This window comes from Silene latifolia, chromosome 9 (genome assembly GCF_048544455.1).
Source record: "Silene latifolia isolate original U9 population chromosome 9, ASM4854445v1, whole genome shotgun sequence".
Classification (NCBI taxonomy): Eukaryota; Viridiplantae; Streptophyta; class Magnoliopsida; order Caryophyllales; family Caryophyllaceae; genus Silene; species Silene latifolia.
In genome coordinates this window covers 10,728,947-10,745,788 of record NC_133534.1, presented here as the reverse complement: position 1 = coordinate 10,745,788, position 16,842 = coordinate 10,728,947, and the positions used below count along the sequence as shown (strand labels likewise).

General features: G+C 37.2%; 1 protein-coding gene across 1 annotated transcript; it reads right to left on the bottom strand.

Annotated features, from left to right (window-relative positions):
- Positions 1-7,226: 7,226 nt before the first annotated feature.
- Positions 7,227-7,941, bottom strand: LOC141600581 (auxin-binding protein ABP19a-like). The gene has a single exon (XM_074420823.1). It carries the CDS (start codon positions 7,939-7,941, stop codon positions 7,312-7,314), a length of 630 nt encoding a protein of 209 aa, XP_074276924.1. The 3' UTR covers positions 7,227-7,311.
- Positions 7,942-16,842: the final 8,901 nt, after the last annotated feature.

The following is a 16,842-nucleotide window of genomic DNA, read 5'->3' as shown; positions in this document are numbered from 1 at the left end:
TGACCGCCAGCCGGTCGACCGGCGGCCGGCTGCCCATCCGGCGCCGAGGAATCCCAAATTTGAAGCTCGAAATTGGCAATATGACAGCCCGCCGGTCGGCCGGCGGCCGGCTACCCGGCTCAGGGTCGCTCTTCGTCTTTTCCTCCTCTTTCTTCCTTGCTTTCTTCCTCTTGTGCCTTGTTTCTTCCCAAATTTCCTCAAGCTAGCTCAATTACCTACAATAGAGCACCGGAATCGATAGTAGCGGGAATATGGAGCAAAATGCAAGAAAAAGGCCTAAGATCGTGTCTAAGTAGTCCAAAAGATTAGCAAAAGGAAGGGTAAAAAGGGGCCGAATGTTCATTCATCAATGGTATACCCATAGAAGTCTGGAGGTGCTTCGGGGAGAAAGGGATTGAATGGGTAACCATGCTCTTCAACAAGATTTGGAGGAGCAACAAGATGGCATCGGCTTGGAGGAAAAGCACTCTAGTCCCTTTGTACAAGAACAAAGGTGATGTCCAAGAGTGTTCCAATTATCGGGGAATTAAACTTATGAGTCATACAATGAAGTTGTGGGAGCGGGTAATCGAGCAAAGACTTAGGAGATATGTAGACATCTCGGAAAACCAATTTGGATTTATGCCCGGGAGATCGACTATGGATGCGATTTTTATCATGAGACAGTTGATGGAATACCATCGGGACAAGAAGAAGGATTTGCATATGGTTTTTATTGACTTGGAAAAGGCATATGATAGGGTACCAAGAGAAGTACTTTGGTGGGCTTTGGCGAGAAAGGGTGTGTCGCGAAAATATATTGACCTCATAAAGGACATGTATGAGGGGGTTAGTGCAAGTGTTCGCACTAATGTTGGGAGAACGGAAGAATTTCCTATTACCATTGGGGTGCATCAAGGTTCCGCACTTAGTCCTTTTCTCTTTGCTATAGTTATGGATGAGTTGACAAGGGATATTCAGGACGACATCCCTTGGTGTATGATGTTTGCTGATGATATTGTGTTGATTGTTGAGACAAAAGAGGGGGTGGAGAGAAAGTTGGAATTGTGGAGGCGGACTTTAGAGACTCGTGGGTTCAGCCGAGCGGGAGTAAGACCGAGTATTTGAGGTGTCAGTTCACTAAGGTGGCGGGGTTGAGATCGGCAGAGGCGGGGAGTATTATTTTCGATGGGAATGTTGTTGAGGGTTCGGATTTCTTCAGATATCTTGGATCTATTATTCAAAAAGATGGGGAGTTAGACGGAGATGTGGCTCACAGAATTAAAGCGGGATGGTTGAAATGGAAGAGTGCTTCAGGGTTTCTATGCGATAAAGATATGCCCCAAAGATTAAAGGGAAAATTTTATCGCACGACAATTAGGCCTGCCCTACTTTACGACTCCGAGTGTTGGGCCGTGAAACATTGTCACATTCAAAAGATGAGTGTGGCGGAGATGCGCATGTTGAGGTGGATGTGCGGACATACAAGGAAAGATCGGTTAAGGAATGAGGTGATTAGGGAAAAGGTAAAAGTGGCGCCAATAGAAGACAAGATGATGGAAAACCGACTAAGATGGTTTGGCCATGTGAGAAGGAGACCTATGGACGCACCGATTAGGAGGAGGCCGGAGACTTGGAGAACAAAAAAGGTCCCTAGAGGCAGAGGAAGACCGAGACAGACATGGTTGAGAGTGATAGAGCACGATATGAGACTTCTGGGGCTTGAGGAGAGTATGGTGACAGAGAGGGCACAATGGAGGGAAATGATACATGTGGATTTTTAGTATTTGATATTTTTTTGACAGACTTAGTGTTTTTTTATTTATTTGATTTAAAGAAATTAATTTATTTATTTTTCTCTCCTTTATTACACACTTTTTCAACAACCACTTTCTTATAGATTTTACCTGGTTCATTCCGGATCCTTAACTCTATTTCGGTTTTTAAAAATCGTTTTAATCTTTTCTCTCCATTTAAATTTTAAGTTTTTATAAAAGAAAGACGGAATTCGATTTTAAAACCCCTTAGTTCACCTTGACTTTACATTACATTTTCGTTCTCCCTTTTTGTTTTTCATCTTCCCTTTTTATTCGCATTTTGAGGCGTGCGTTCACCCATGGACGGTTCGAAAGGATGATTCATGTCAGCCGACCCCAAATCATTTTGGGATTAAGGCTCTGATGTTGTTGTTGTTGTTGTTGTTGCTAATTCCTACACACTAATTTACTCAATCCCACACAAAATTACCGATTTTTCCGAATTTGCCCCTCTCATTCCACACACCAAAAATAAAAAATTAAATCTAACTCAAACCCAAATTTGATGCCTCAATCGTATACTTGAACAAATTGTCTTCATCTCCATCACTCTCCCACACCGTTCTTCATCTTAATCGTTCCCCGCCGTCAATTGAATTTGATCTGTATTTCGTTTTAATATGGTAGCATTATTAATCAGTAATTAATTAATTTTTTCGTTGATTTTATAGGTCTTCAAATTTTTGCTATTTCATACTCCCCGCCGTCAATGATTTTAAATTAGATTGAACAAATTGTCTTCATCTCCATCATATGATGAGGTTTTGAAATGCTGAGAGTTTGTCATACAATGAATGACGGTGTTCTTAATTTCTTATTAACCGCTTGCAGTGGTCGTTGCCGGTGACCACGGTGGGACGGGGGAGGGGACCAGAGACGATGCTGGGGAAGAGGAGACGGGGTTGTCAACGTTGGGATTTGAGTTGGGTTTAATAATTCTTTCTTATTTCTCTCTCTTGTTTCTCTCTTGGTGGGGTGAGAAATGAGAGGGGTATATACGGAATAACGGGGAAAAATGTGCGGGAGTAAGTAAATTGGTGTGCGGGATTTAGCAAGCCCCTAAATATTAAGAAAAAGAATAGTGCGTTACTTTTATTTCGGCAGTATACGATTTTTTTTATCAATCAACTAATGATAAAAATATAACACACTCAAGAATTACTTAATAAATTGTCCAATAAAAATGAATTTTTGTATGAGAAATAAATAATATTGGAGTTTGTAAATGATTTGACATTAAAATTAGGGATGGCTTTCTATTTCTTTTAAGAATTGGGTAAAATAAGTTGACTGACAACAAAAATCAAATTGAAAAAAGTGCCAAAGGTGGAAGTCGAATCCCGCTTTTCTATATGATAGGCTGCACACAAATCATCTGAGCTATTGATTACTAGTGTCACGTTAGTTCACTTAATGATATTTTAAGTTTCATCTCGGGCCATTACTCTAATAGTCTTAGAGTAGCGCGTCTTAACACAAAAAAATACAAAATGTCTGGAGTTAAACAACAACAAACAAATAGGAGGGTTTAACTTTAAATGGAATACGTTATGGTATATTTAATGCGCTAATATTTAAATATCTCTTATCCAGGAGTATTTGGGATAGTAAAAGTTCGTCACCTTGACCAATTTCTTTAAGTTTGGGGTAGCAACTGTACTCCTTGCTACCAAGTGGGTCCACCTCTGATTGTAGCAAAAAAAGTAATGAGGGAGTAAATAGAAATTTAGATGGAGTCATATGGTATGATATCGTGATAGGATTGAAAATATTACGATAAAACCCCATCCGATCATTTGTTTGTTTATCTTTTATATTCATTGGGAGGAGTAATTTAATCAAATGTAAACAAATGATTGAAACATAGGGAGTATACTTCGTATGCGAATGTGAGCGTGCAGACTTGAAATTGTCATTTATACAATATTTTATTTAGTAATGACGGACACAGAAGTGAAGTAAGTAGATGATGGGCTCAGAAGAAGTGAGCAGTGAGCGTACGCGAAAAAGCAAAGTATCTTTCAATGAAAAGTTAATGCAGTTAACCTACATTAAAACGCTTGTAAAGAAGCTGAAGGCCAAACAGAAACACTCAAAGAAGACAGGGTTGTCTGCAGTAGTTATGCCAGTAGTTTCCAAGGAGATGTCTAAGATCCTTCTTGGGTAGTCCACAGTTTCCGTGGAGATGATTAAGAGCCTTTTCCGGGAGTCAACGGAAGAAGGAGGTGGTTTAATGGGGATAGAGAATCAGCCACATGAAGTTGATGTCGTGGTTTCTCCGTGAAGAGCGATCACTTTGAAGGTTAAGGAGACTCTTTGAGCATTTAACAATCACTATCTGCATTGCATTGTTGATGTTAATATATTTACTGAGTTTAAATTCAATATTGCTTGACAAATTTTGTTAATTCTTGGTGATGGCCGGTGGCGGTTGTAGGAGGAAGAGAAGAGATGCTAAAAAGCGGCAGAAAGAGAAAAATGTGTTGTGCTTGCTTAAAGAATATGCAAGTTATTTTTTCTAATATTTAGTTTTAATATGGAAAGAAAGATGATTATACAGGCCAGATATCATAAGGTAAGTATCGCTACAAATCTTTACCATATTAAAACTAAATGTTAGGAAAAATAACTTGATTGCATATTCTTCAAAAAGCACAACACCTTTTTTCGTATTCGTCCGCTTTTTTTCATCTCTTCTCTCCCTCTTACAATCGTCACCATCACCAAGAAGTAACAAAGTTTGTCAATTAAGCAATATGGATACTAAACCCCGTAAATATATCAACATCAAGAGTTATAATACCATACCATATCTAGATGCAATGGAGATAGTGATTGTTAAATGCTCGAAGAATCTCTTTAACTTTCAAATGATCACTCTTCACCGAAGAAATCCCAACATCAACTTCACGTGGCTGATTCCCTATCCCATTAAAACACCTTCTTCCTTCATTGACTCTCGGGAAAGACTCTTAACCATCTCCACGGAAACGGTGGACTCCCCAATAAGGATCTTAGACATCTCCTTGGAAACTACTGGCATAACTACTGCAGACAACCCTGTCTTCTTTGAGTGTTTTTGTTTGGCCTTCAGCTTCTTTACAAGCGTTTTAATGCAGGTTAACTGCATTAACTTTTCATTGAAAGATACTTTCCTTTTTCGCGTGCACTCACTGCTCACTCCTCCTAAGCCCATCCTCCACTTTCTTCACTTCTGTGTCTGTCATTACTAAATAAAATATTCTGTATAAATGAAAAAATTTCAAATTTGCACGCTCACATTCGCATACGGAGTAATATATTCCGAAGTTTCAATCATTTATTTCCATTTGAATAAATTATTCCTCCCAATAAATGTAAAAGATAAACTGAGGCAGATTGGGTATTATCTTAATATTTCCAATCCTATCACGATATCATACCATATGACTCCGTCTAATATTCTATTTCCCAATAATCACCAAGACAAAGTCCCTTTTTGTGCAAAAGAGGCACGCCATTTTTGCACATACACCGCTAACATAATAATTTGAAATATTGTTACTTCACAAATGCATTTAAGAATAGAACAAAAAAAAAAGAGGGAATATGCGTAAAATGTGAATCGAAATTATGAAAAACCAAAGCCTTTACCACTTAACCACATGATGTTATGGTATATTTAATGGGCTAATATTTACTTATCTCCTATTCAGGAGTATTTGGGGTAGCAAAAGTTCGTCCCCTAAACCAATTTCTTTAAATTTGGGGTTGCGGCCGCCACCCCTTGCTACAAAGTGGATCTGCCAAAAAAAAAATAACATACCGGTGTACGAAGTATAATAATTTGGTGAATTGGAGATTTCCAACCGTGATCCAACCAACCAGCGTAGCTGCAAAAAATTTGAAAAGTATTAATGAACAAGGTTAAGCTCGTCCTCGGTTCATTATCACCCATTCACCCCCTGATGATAACAATAAAGATAATACATACCGGCAGTGGAAGCGCATTCTTCATACAAACCAGCAAGAGTTTCTTCATCATCAGAATTCTGTCGAAAACCCCACGGAACACGTACAATTAATATCATAAACGGGACTTAATTATTGCGAATATCGATCATTGATCTAAGCCATATACAAACAGAGAAATAAGAGCCAATCATTGATGAAATATATGGAAATATATTTTCATAAATACCTGGCACATCTTGTGTTCAACTTAGTGTTGTGTTTCTGCCACTTGATCAAACAAAACAAGATTATTATTAATTTTAATTTGTAATTGCGGGAGCATTGAGGCACTGCGGGGTAATGTTGCCGTTGTATTAATTAGCATATTTATTTCTTCCACAGGTCATGATCCGCGCGGTGTATGAATTCATAGTGAAGAAAAAAACAAAGAGAAATTAACAGGATTGTCTTACGGATTTGATGCTTCAATGGAATATGGTAGATGAGAAATGATTGTCGATCAACTAGGCCGAAGCAAGGGAACAAGTAAGAGATATTAGGGTTTTTATTAGGGTTTGTTTTTGCTTAAAGGAAGAAATGCTTAAACCCTTGGATTTTTATTAGGCTGGAGCAAGGGAACAATTTTTTAATATTTTTCTTTTCTACCATAATATAATTATTACTATATTCATAAAATAAATGTGATATTCATAAAATAAAATGAGAGAGCCAATTTAAAAGTAGTCAATCGCCTATAAGATGGACGTATGCGTTTTAATATTAATACGGGTGAAATCTTAACTCATTCGTGCATATAAGACAATTTTTTTTTTTTTTTGCTTTTAACTACGCATTTATACTTTTACCTTATTCTTATTATTTGACGCGTTTTAAGTTTGAGACGAATAAATCTATCGCGTTTTAAATTTGAGACAAATACATCTATCTTAAATAATAATTTGTGATTTAAAAGTAAATAATAGTAACATATTTACGTAAATGAAACTTGACGGTAGTACGTTAACTTTAACACACATTCCAATGGAGGTCCTCAAAGATTCATTTTTATTTGTTAGGTCCTTAAAGCTATATAACTACATATTTTAGGTCTCATTGTACTTTACTCGCTCACTTCGCAACAATCTATTAAAAAAATCGACTCGATTAAATGATTAAACTGATAGTTGGAGTCCTATGATTTATTTGATATTCTTAACCCTAGCCCAATCTATGAGATTCATAGAGAACACGATAAGAAAATTGCTCAAGCAGTTAAACATGTTGAGACGATTATAAGAAATAAGAAATATACGGTTTTAAATAAGTGTACGCACTCATTTCAAGTTTTGTAAGTTGCCTGCAATGGTGCAACCTTAACAAGCTAATTTAGATAGTCCTTGCTAGTTTAGTTAGTCATCGTTTAAAGGAAGGAACTTATTACTTATGTTAGAAATATTTTGTTTGAGTAATATAAATACTTTGCTAACATAAAATAAATTGGGAAAAATCGAAGTCTCAATTATTATATAAAATTAGAATCATACATGAATTTTTATCTGAAGCACAAATTTTGATTCACTACCTAATTAGTACCACCAAAAGCGTTCTTAAGCTTCTTAATTTGAGCGAAATCCAAAAGAGTAACCTTCTGAATAATTTCAGTAGGCAAATCGTTTTTAAAAAGAGCAAGGTCAACGGCTTGAACTCCGGGATTGGGACTAGCAAAAGCAGCATAAACAACTGCGGGAGTTTTTCCAACATTCACCTGAAAATGCGCGAGTGCTGGTGGGACGACAAATAAGTCACCCTTTTCCATTGTCTTATAAAAGGGCTTGTTATTCGTGTCAATAAAGCCAGCAATAATGGTACCCTCGGTCACTATAGCAAGTTCTGCGACTCTGTGGGCGTGAATAGGTCCAGCCCCTCCTACATCAATGTCGGCTCGGACCATGGATAGGCCCAAACCATTTAAGGCCGGGAATTGATCCACCAAGGCGTACGAGACACCGAATTTGAAAATGTTGGAGGTGTTTGCGGGTGTTCGGAGCCCCGAGTATGAGAAATCGTCGGTTGTGACCTTTGTCGGGTCTTTACAAGAGTAACCCGACGGTCCGTGAGGAAGGGTTGGGTCGGCCACACAATAATCAAATTCTATTTGATTGGCATAAGAAGAAGTGAAAAGAACAAGAGCGATTATGATCGGGAAAAACATATTGGTTATAATTGTTTTATTAGATTGAATATAATTCTTAGTTGTTGGTTGAAACTTTGTAAATTTTGAGGGTCTATTTATATTGTTTTCTTGTAAACTAAAGTGCATTTTAAAATAACGTTTTAATTAATGATACAAATCATGTTTAAAATATGAATAATCTTTCTGATTCTCAAGATCATTGCCATTTTTTATTAAAATTTGCGTAATGAATATGAAAAATCACGTAAATCTTCTTTGAAAGGCAAATACAATGTGATCATGTGTAATCTATCGTTTTTTTTGGTAGTTTAGCACTAGTATAATAACTTAAGAATAGGATTATTATCCTTCGGATCGTCAAGATCATTCATTGCCTTTTTTTGATATGTGTAATCAAAATAGTGATTATGTGTAATCTTTAGTTTGGCCTAATGAATATGAAAAATCAAAATTGTTTGTCAGTCATCATTTGCTTAATTCCATGTTCACCAAAAAAAATTGCTTAATTCCATTTATTTTTTGATTTTACGGAAAATTCACGTGGTACATTTTAGGTTTGTCATTTTGCACGAAATACCCATTTTTCGGACAAAAAAACTACAAGTCACCATAACTCGTTTTCTGAATTTGGAAGTAAGAGTTATGGTCACTTAAACTTTATGGGTTCGAAAATTTTGTACAAAGTAACAAACATCATAAATACCGCATGAACCATTATTTGAGAATACTAAGAGTAACTTTATGGGTTCGAAAATATGAGTATTTCGTACAAAGTAGCAAACATCAGAAATACCGCATGAACCATTATTTGAGAATACTAAGAGTAGAACCCCGCCTTTTAAGTTTTAATATTAAAAAATAGAGAGTTGCTAAGTACCTTTGCTAATTCACCTAATGCACTCTAGTTTAATTACATAGACAATTAGATAGTGACCAAAATATTTCTTCATTTCTGCACTAGTAAATGAACAATGGCACGTATTGTGATTTTTTTACGCCTTCCTAATTTACATAAAGTTATACTTTCAAAAATCATGAAACTACTTCACCTGTTCGGTTTGATTCTATACGTTTGTTGAATTGAAAAGTGTATTTTAATAGAACGTATGAAATCAAATCGAACGAAGGAAGTAATATTTACAGTACATATATCCTTTGTGGATGGTCTTAAGCATAGTTTGTTGTCATTGGGTTTCCAACGCTAACCTCTAGGGTGAGGTTGCATGTGCTTTACGACTCTTACAATGATACAAACGAAATTTATAGAGTAGTACTTAAATTTTGATTCTTTTGCACTAGAAAGTCACGATTTTAATGGGATTTAAATCTAGTTGAAGCTTTTTCAACATGAAAAGACCTTATTGAATTACATGTAACTCCGGAATAAGATAAATTGTAACAGGATTAAAAAATGTCTTAAAATGTAATTACAACAGGTATCGTAGATGGCGTACGGCCTTGGCAAGAGCTCCAGTAAAAGAAGCACGCTTCTTCGACAATACATAATTTGTCCTCGCACCTTTCCAAGCTAAAGACCGGCCTTCTGTTGGCAATGGAAGGGGGGCTTCAACACGAGAACTTCTCTCTTCCAACCAACTCGGGGAATGTGCCTTCATTAAAAACAAAAGGAAAACAAATGATGCAGATATAGTGAGTATGTGAATTTTTTTTTTTTTTGGACGAAGGGAACAACTTTAATTAAAAGAAAAAGAGTTTAGATTACATCACGGGGGCGGGTCGGGGGAGAGTGGCTCACTAGCCAAAACAGAGTCTGAAGTACAAAGTTCAACAACAAAGGGAGGGGGGTAATCCCACTCAAAGCAGCCTAACGAAGGACTGGTGTCACAAATGGAATGGTGGGCAATGGCATCTGTAACACGGTTGGTCGTCCTTTTCTCAATTACAAGCTTCAAATGGGGGGAGTCCTACAAGAGGTCCCTACACTCAAGAATAACGTTAGTACACGGTCCACAAGGGGCGGAGGGGCGTAAAATAGAGGTCACCGCATCAAGACAATCAGAAGCAATCAGAACATTATTCACATGGACTCTAGAGAGAAGGATCCCATCACGGATGGCGAGGACCTCACTAAGGAAAGGGTTAGGGGCAAGGAGGCGGGTGGACCAACCTAACACCCAGGAACCAGAACAATCTCTAATAACACACCCCAGGCTAGCAAAGGAAGAGGAGGGGGAAAAGGCCGCATCAACGTTGGCCTTAAGCCAACCAGTCGGCAGAGGGGCCCAGCTCAAAGGGTAGCTAAAGGCATCATGGGGGGTGGTAATCACAAGGGGGGCAGTGCGGGTGTGATCAGAGGCACGGATCCAGGCAGAGGTCTGGGAGGTGACGGAAGCACAAAAGGAGGAAGGGGGGAGAGTGTTAGGTGTGGAGAAGGTTAGATCACAACGTCTAAGCCAAAGACGCCAAAGAAGGAAGGTGAAGAGGGTATTCCAGGTAGAGGAGCGAGAAGTGCAGTTAACAAGAAGCCAAGGTTGAAGGTCGGAAGTGAAAAAGGAGTCAGGGACATTAAGGAGGGTCCAACAATGAGAGGCAAAGCAGCAGTCCCTAAGGGCATGGAGGGAGGTTTCAGGAATAGAAGGGTTGGGGCACAAAGAGCAAGATGGACTGGGCAAAATGTTTCTCCCAAAGAGAGAAGCTTTATGTGGTAATTTGTTCCACCACGCAAGCCAAAGGAAGACTTTGATTCTAGGTTGGGTTGGGAGATCCCAGAGCCAGCTCAGGTCAGAGGAGAGAGGGGAGGGGTTGTGGGTGAGAGTAGGGCGGCACAGGGAAAGGTAGGTCTCGCTGATAAAAAATTTGCCCTTGGGGGCAAGGGAGGTGGAAAGGGTGTCCGGTCTTGGTGTAGACGGGATGGGGATGGAGAGGATGTTAGTGGTGATGTGGTCAGGTAGGACAAAGTCCAGGGAATCAAGATCCCAAACTCCATTGGTGATGATGGTGTTCAATTTTGCCGAGGCGGAGGAGAGGTTTAAGGGGCCAAGGATGACCTTTATCAGGGGACCACAACAGAGCCAGGGGTCATCCCAAAGGCTAATAGAATATCCGTCCCCAATGGACCAAGAGAGGTGGTCTTTGAGAGTGTTCCATCCTCTCCCAACATTTTTCCAAATGTGGGAGCCGTAGGAAAAGGATCGGCGGGAGGGAGTGCAATATTTGCTATGTAAGGCCTTGGCAGCACTGGAATGGTTATTAAGGAGGATGTTCGAGCTGAGTTTAGCAGAAAGGGCATCATTATGGGGAGCAGCGACCTTAATTCCAAGGCCACCAAGGGTGAGGGGGAGAGTGACAAGATCCCAATTTGCAAGGTGGAGTTTATTTGCAGACTGACTAGACCAGAGGAAGTTCCTCGCAGTCTTATCGATGTCTCGCAGGATAGAGGAGGGGAGGTGGATGCATTGCATAGCATGGCTAGGAATAGCATTTATGGTAGACTTAATAAGGCAGATCCTGCCAGCCCTAGAGAGGAATTGGGATTTCCAAGTGGCTAACTTAGACTTAATATTATCAAGAATGAAATGAAGGTCGGCCCTCTTAGGGTTTTTTCCTAAGAGGGGGAAGCCCAAGTAGGTGCCGAGTATGTGAATTATACAACGCCACTAATATCACATAATTTCTAAAAAAATAGATTTCATACTTTTGTAAAAAACTTCCTGGTACAATTATCAAACATCCTACCACTGCGTAATTCCCATTTGGTTTTGACATCATGTGGTGAAGTTTTGGAAGTGTTGCAAAACCTAAAGGGTTAAAATTGTTGCAAGATTAATTATAAGCAGAGCTAAAGGGTGAAGTTTTGACATCAGAGTATATGATTAGCAAGAACTATGCTAGACCTGAGAGTACTGCGTCATGGTCGTACTCAACTTCCGCTTTCTCATCATATCCAGCATCCTCTATGAGTGATGCTACTCCATTTCCTAAATCCTGAAACTCAAATTTAACGACAGCTTTAGAAATATATGTTACCCAAAAAAGAAAATGTAAAGAATTTGTTGAATATGACAAAAAAATAATATGTAAAGAATCTTGATGAATGGAACAACCGAGTATAAAATCATACGCTAGTATGAAATGTATCTAGGGCTAGATTGATAGACTATTAAATTAATAAATTGTATCGGTAAAAAAAAAAATCAAAGCATAACATACCTTTTTTCCGAGACATATATTTACTATTTTACTTTAAATAAACATATATAATCAATGTGAAAAAATATAGTATAATGAGACAAATTTAATAAATATTAAGAAAAAGAATGGTGCGTTACTGTTATTTCGGTAGTATACGATTTTGTTTATCAATCAACTACTTTATAATGATAAAAATATAACACACTCAAGAATTACTTGATAAATTGTCCAATAAAATTAGATTTTTGTATGAGAAATAAATAATATTGGAGTTTGTAAATGATTTGACATTAAAATTAAGGATGACTTTCTATTTCTTTTAAGAATTGGGTAAAATAAGTTGACTGACAACAAAAATCAAATTGAAAAAAGTGCCAAAGGAAGTCGAATCCCGCTTTTCTATATGATAGGCTAGCACACAAATCATCTGAGCTATTGATTACGAGTGTTACGTTTAGTTCACTTAATGATATTTTAAGTTTCATCTCGGGTGATAGCCTAAAAAGCCTACCCTTAATTCTACCCCTGGTTCCGAGCCATTACTCTAATAGTCTTAGAGTAGCGCGTCTTAACACAAAAAAATACAAAATGTAAGAAATCTGGAGTTAAACAACAACAAACAAATAGGAGGGTTTAACTTAAAATGGAATACGTTATGGTATATTTAATGCGCTAATATTTAAATATTTCTTATTCTTATTCAGGAGTATTTGGGATAGTAAAAGTTCATCCCCTTGACCAATTTCTTTAAGTTTGGGTAGCAACGGTACTCCTTGCTACCAAGTGGGTCCACCATTGATTGTAGTAAAGAAACACGCGCAAGCAAAAAAAAAAAGTAATGACGGAGTAAATAGAAATTTAGATGGAGTCATATGGTATGATATCGTGATAGGATTGGAAATATTACGATAAAACCCCATCCGATCATTTGTTTGGTTATCTTTTACATTCATTGGGAGGAGTAATTTAATCAAAAGTAAACAAATGATTGAAACATAGGGAGTATACTTTGTATGTGAATGTGAGCGTACAGACTTGAAATTTTGTCATTTATACAGTATTTTATTTAGTAATGACGGACACAGAAGTGAAGTAAGTAGATGATGGGCTCAGAAGGAGTGCGCAGTGCGCGTACGCGAAAAAGCAAAGTATCTTTCAATGAAAAGTTAATGTAGTCAACCTGCATTAAAACGCTTGTAAAGAATAAAGCTGAAGGCCAAACAGAAACACTCAAAGAAGACAGGGTTGTCTGCAGTAGTTATGCCAGTAGTTTCCAAGGAGATGTCTAAGATCCTTCTTGGGGAGTCCACAGTTTCCGTGGAGATGGTTAAGAGCCTTTTCCGGGAGTCAATAGAAGAAGGAGGTGGTTTAATGGGGATAGGGAATCGGCCACGTGAAGTTGATGTCGTAGTTTTTCGTGAAAAGTGATCACTTTGAAGGTTAAGGAGACTCTTTGAGCATTTAACAATCACTATCTCCATTGCATTGTTGATGTTAATATATTTACGGAGTTTAAATTCAATATTGCTTGACAAGCTTTGTTAATTCTTGGTGATGGTAGCGGTTGTAGGAGGAAGAGAAGAGATGCTAAAAAGCAGCAGAAGAGAAAAATGTGTTGTGCTTGCTTGAACAATATGCAGGTTATTTTTTCAAATATTTAGTTTTAATATGGAAAGAAAGATGATTATACAGGCCAAAGATCATAAGGTAAGTATCACTCCAAATGTTTATTATATTAAAACTAAATGTTAGGAAAAATAACTTGATTGCATATTCTTCAAACAAGCACAACACGTTTTTACTTCTTCGTCCGCTTTTTTTGCATCTCTTCTCTTCCTCTTACAATCGTCACCATCACCAAGAAGTAACAAAGTTTGTCAATTAAGCAATATAAAATCTAAACTCCGTAAATATATCAACATCAAGAGTTATAATACCATACCATACCTGGATGCAATGGAGATAGTGATTGTTAAATGTTCGAAGAGTCTCTCTAACTTTCAAATGATCGCTCTTCACCGAAGAAATCCCGACATCAACTTCACGTGGCTGATTCCCTATCCCCTTTAAAACACCTTCTTCCTTCGTTGACTCTCGGGAAAGGCTCTTAACCATCTCCACGGAAACTGTGCACTCCCCAATAAGGCTCTTAGACATCTCCTTAGAAACTATTGGCATAACTGTTGCTGACAACCATATCTTCTTTGAGTGTTTCTGTTTGGTCTTCGGCTTCTTTACAAGCGTTTTACTGCAGGTCGATTGCATTAACTTTTCATTGAAAGATACTTTCCTTTTTCGCGTGCACTCACTGCTCACTCCTCCTAAGCCCATCCCCCACTTTCTTCACTTCTGTGTCTGTCATTACTAAATAAAATATTCTGTATAAATGAAAAAATTTCAAATTTGCACGCTCACATTTGCATACGGAGTAATATATTCCTAAGTTTCAATCATTTGTTTCCATTTGAATAAATTATTCCTCCCAATAAATATAAAAGATAAACAAACAAATGATTGAGGCAGATGGGGCATTATCTTAATATTTCCAATCCTATCACAATATCATACCATATGACTCCGTCTAATATTCTATTTCCCAATAATCACCAAGACAAAGTCCTTTTTTGTGCAAAAGAGGCACGCCATTTTTGCACATACACCGCTAACATAATAATTTGAAATATTGTTACTTCACAAATGCATTTAAGAATAGAACAAAAAAAAAAAGAGGGACAGTTCAACAAGACTAACTGCTCTTTCACAAAATCTCATTGAAGACGGCACATATCCGTCACTCCGGAGTGACGGATACCATTTCCTCTCACAAAACGGATAGGGGGGACAAGGTGGGAGCACCCCCATGTGCTTCCCTCTCTCCTCTATTTGGGTCATTTGTGAGATGAAATGGTATCCGTCACTCCGGAGTGACGGATATGTGTCGTCTTCAATGAGATTTTGTGAAAGAGGGAATATGCGTAAAATGTGAATCGAAATTATGAAAAACCAAAGCCTTTACCACTTAACCACATGATGTTATGGTATATTTAATGGGCTAATATTTACTTATCTCTTATTCAGGAGTATTTGGGGGTAGCAAAAGTTCGTCCCCTTAACCAATTTCTTTAAATTTGGGGTTGCGGCCGCCACTCCTTGCAACAAAGTGGATCTGCCAAAAAAAAAAATAACATACCGGTGTACGAAGTATAATAATTTGGTGAATTGGAGATTTCCAACCGTGATCCAACCAACCAGCGTAGCTGCAAAAATTTGAAAAGTATTAATGAACAAGGTTAAGCTCGTCCTCGGTTCATTATCACCCATTCACCCCCTGATGATAACAATAAAGATAATACATACCGGCAGTGGAAGCGCATTCTTCATACAAACCAGCAAGAGTTTCTTCATCATCAGAATTCTGTCGTACAATTAATATCATAAACGGGACTTAATTATTGTGAATATCGATCATTGATGTAAGCCATATAAAAACAGAGAAATAAGAGCCAATCATTGATGGAATATATGGTAATATATATTTCATATATACCTGGCACATTTTGTGTTCAACTTAGTGTTGTGTTCCTGCCATTTGATCAAACAAAACAAGATTATTATTAATTTTAATTTGTAATTGCGGGAGCGATTGAGGCACTGGGGGTAATGTTGTCGTTGTATTAATTAGCATATTTATTTCTTCCACACGCCATAATGCCGCGCGGTGTATGAGTCCATATTGAAGAAAAAACAAAGAGAAATTAACAGGATCTCGTCTTACGGATTTGATGCTTCAATGGAATATGGTAGATGAGAAATGATTGTCGATCAATTAGGGTGAAGCAAGGGAAAAGTAAGAGATATTAGGGTTTTTATTAGGGTTTGTTTTGCTTAAAGGAAGATATGCTTAAACCCTTGGATTTTTATTCGGCTGGAGCAAGGGAACAATTTTTTTAATATTTTTCTTTTCTATCATAATATAATTATTCATAAAATAAAATGAGAGAAGCCAATTTAAAAGTAGTCAATCGCCTATAAGATGGATGTATGCGTTTTAATATTAATACGGGTGAAATCTTATCTCACTTGAGCATATAAGACAATTTTTTTTGCTTTTAACTATGCATTATACTTTTACCTTATTCTTATTATTTGACGCGTTTTAAGTTTGAGACGAATACATCTATCTTAAATAATGATTTGTGATTTAAAAGTAAATATTAGTAACATATTTACTTCTGAAATACTCTTACAATCCTATTGACCTATTTATAAATGAAACTTGACGGTAGTACGTTAACTTTAACGGACATTCCAATGAAGTCCTCAAAGCTTCATTTTTATTTGTTAGGTCCTTACATATTTTAGGTCCTCATTGTTTACTTTACTCGCTCACTTTACAACAATCTATCAAAAAATCGACTCGATTAAATGATTAAACTGATAGTTGGAGTCCTATAATTTATTTGATATTTTTAACCCAATCTACACGATAAGAAAATTGTTCAAGCAGTTAAACAACTTCTTGTTGAGACGATTATAAGAAATAAGAGATATACGGTTTCAAACGATTTTGTCGCCACTTAAAAAAAAAACAATAATAATAGACATCAAATAAAATGGGGAAGGAAAATCCTATTTGTTGGTGCTTTTTATATGCATGTTAAAGGTGTTTGTTACAAATGTAACTCTATCATATTAATTAGATAGAGTTTGTTTTTTAAATAATATCTGATAAATAAATATAAAATTCTGGGGATAATTTACATATTA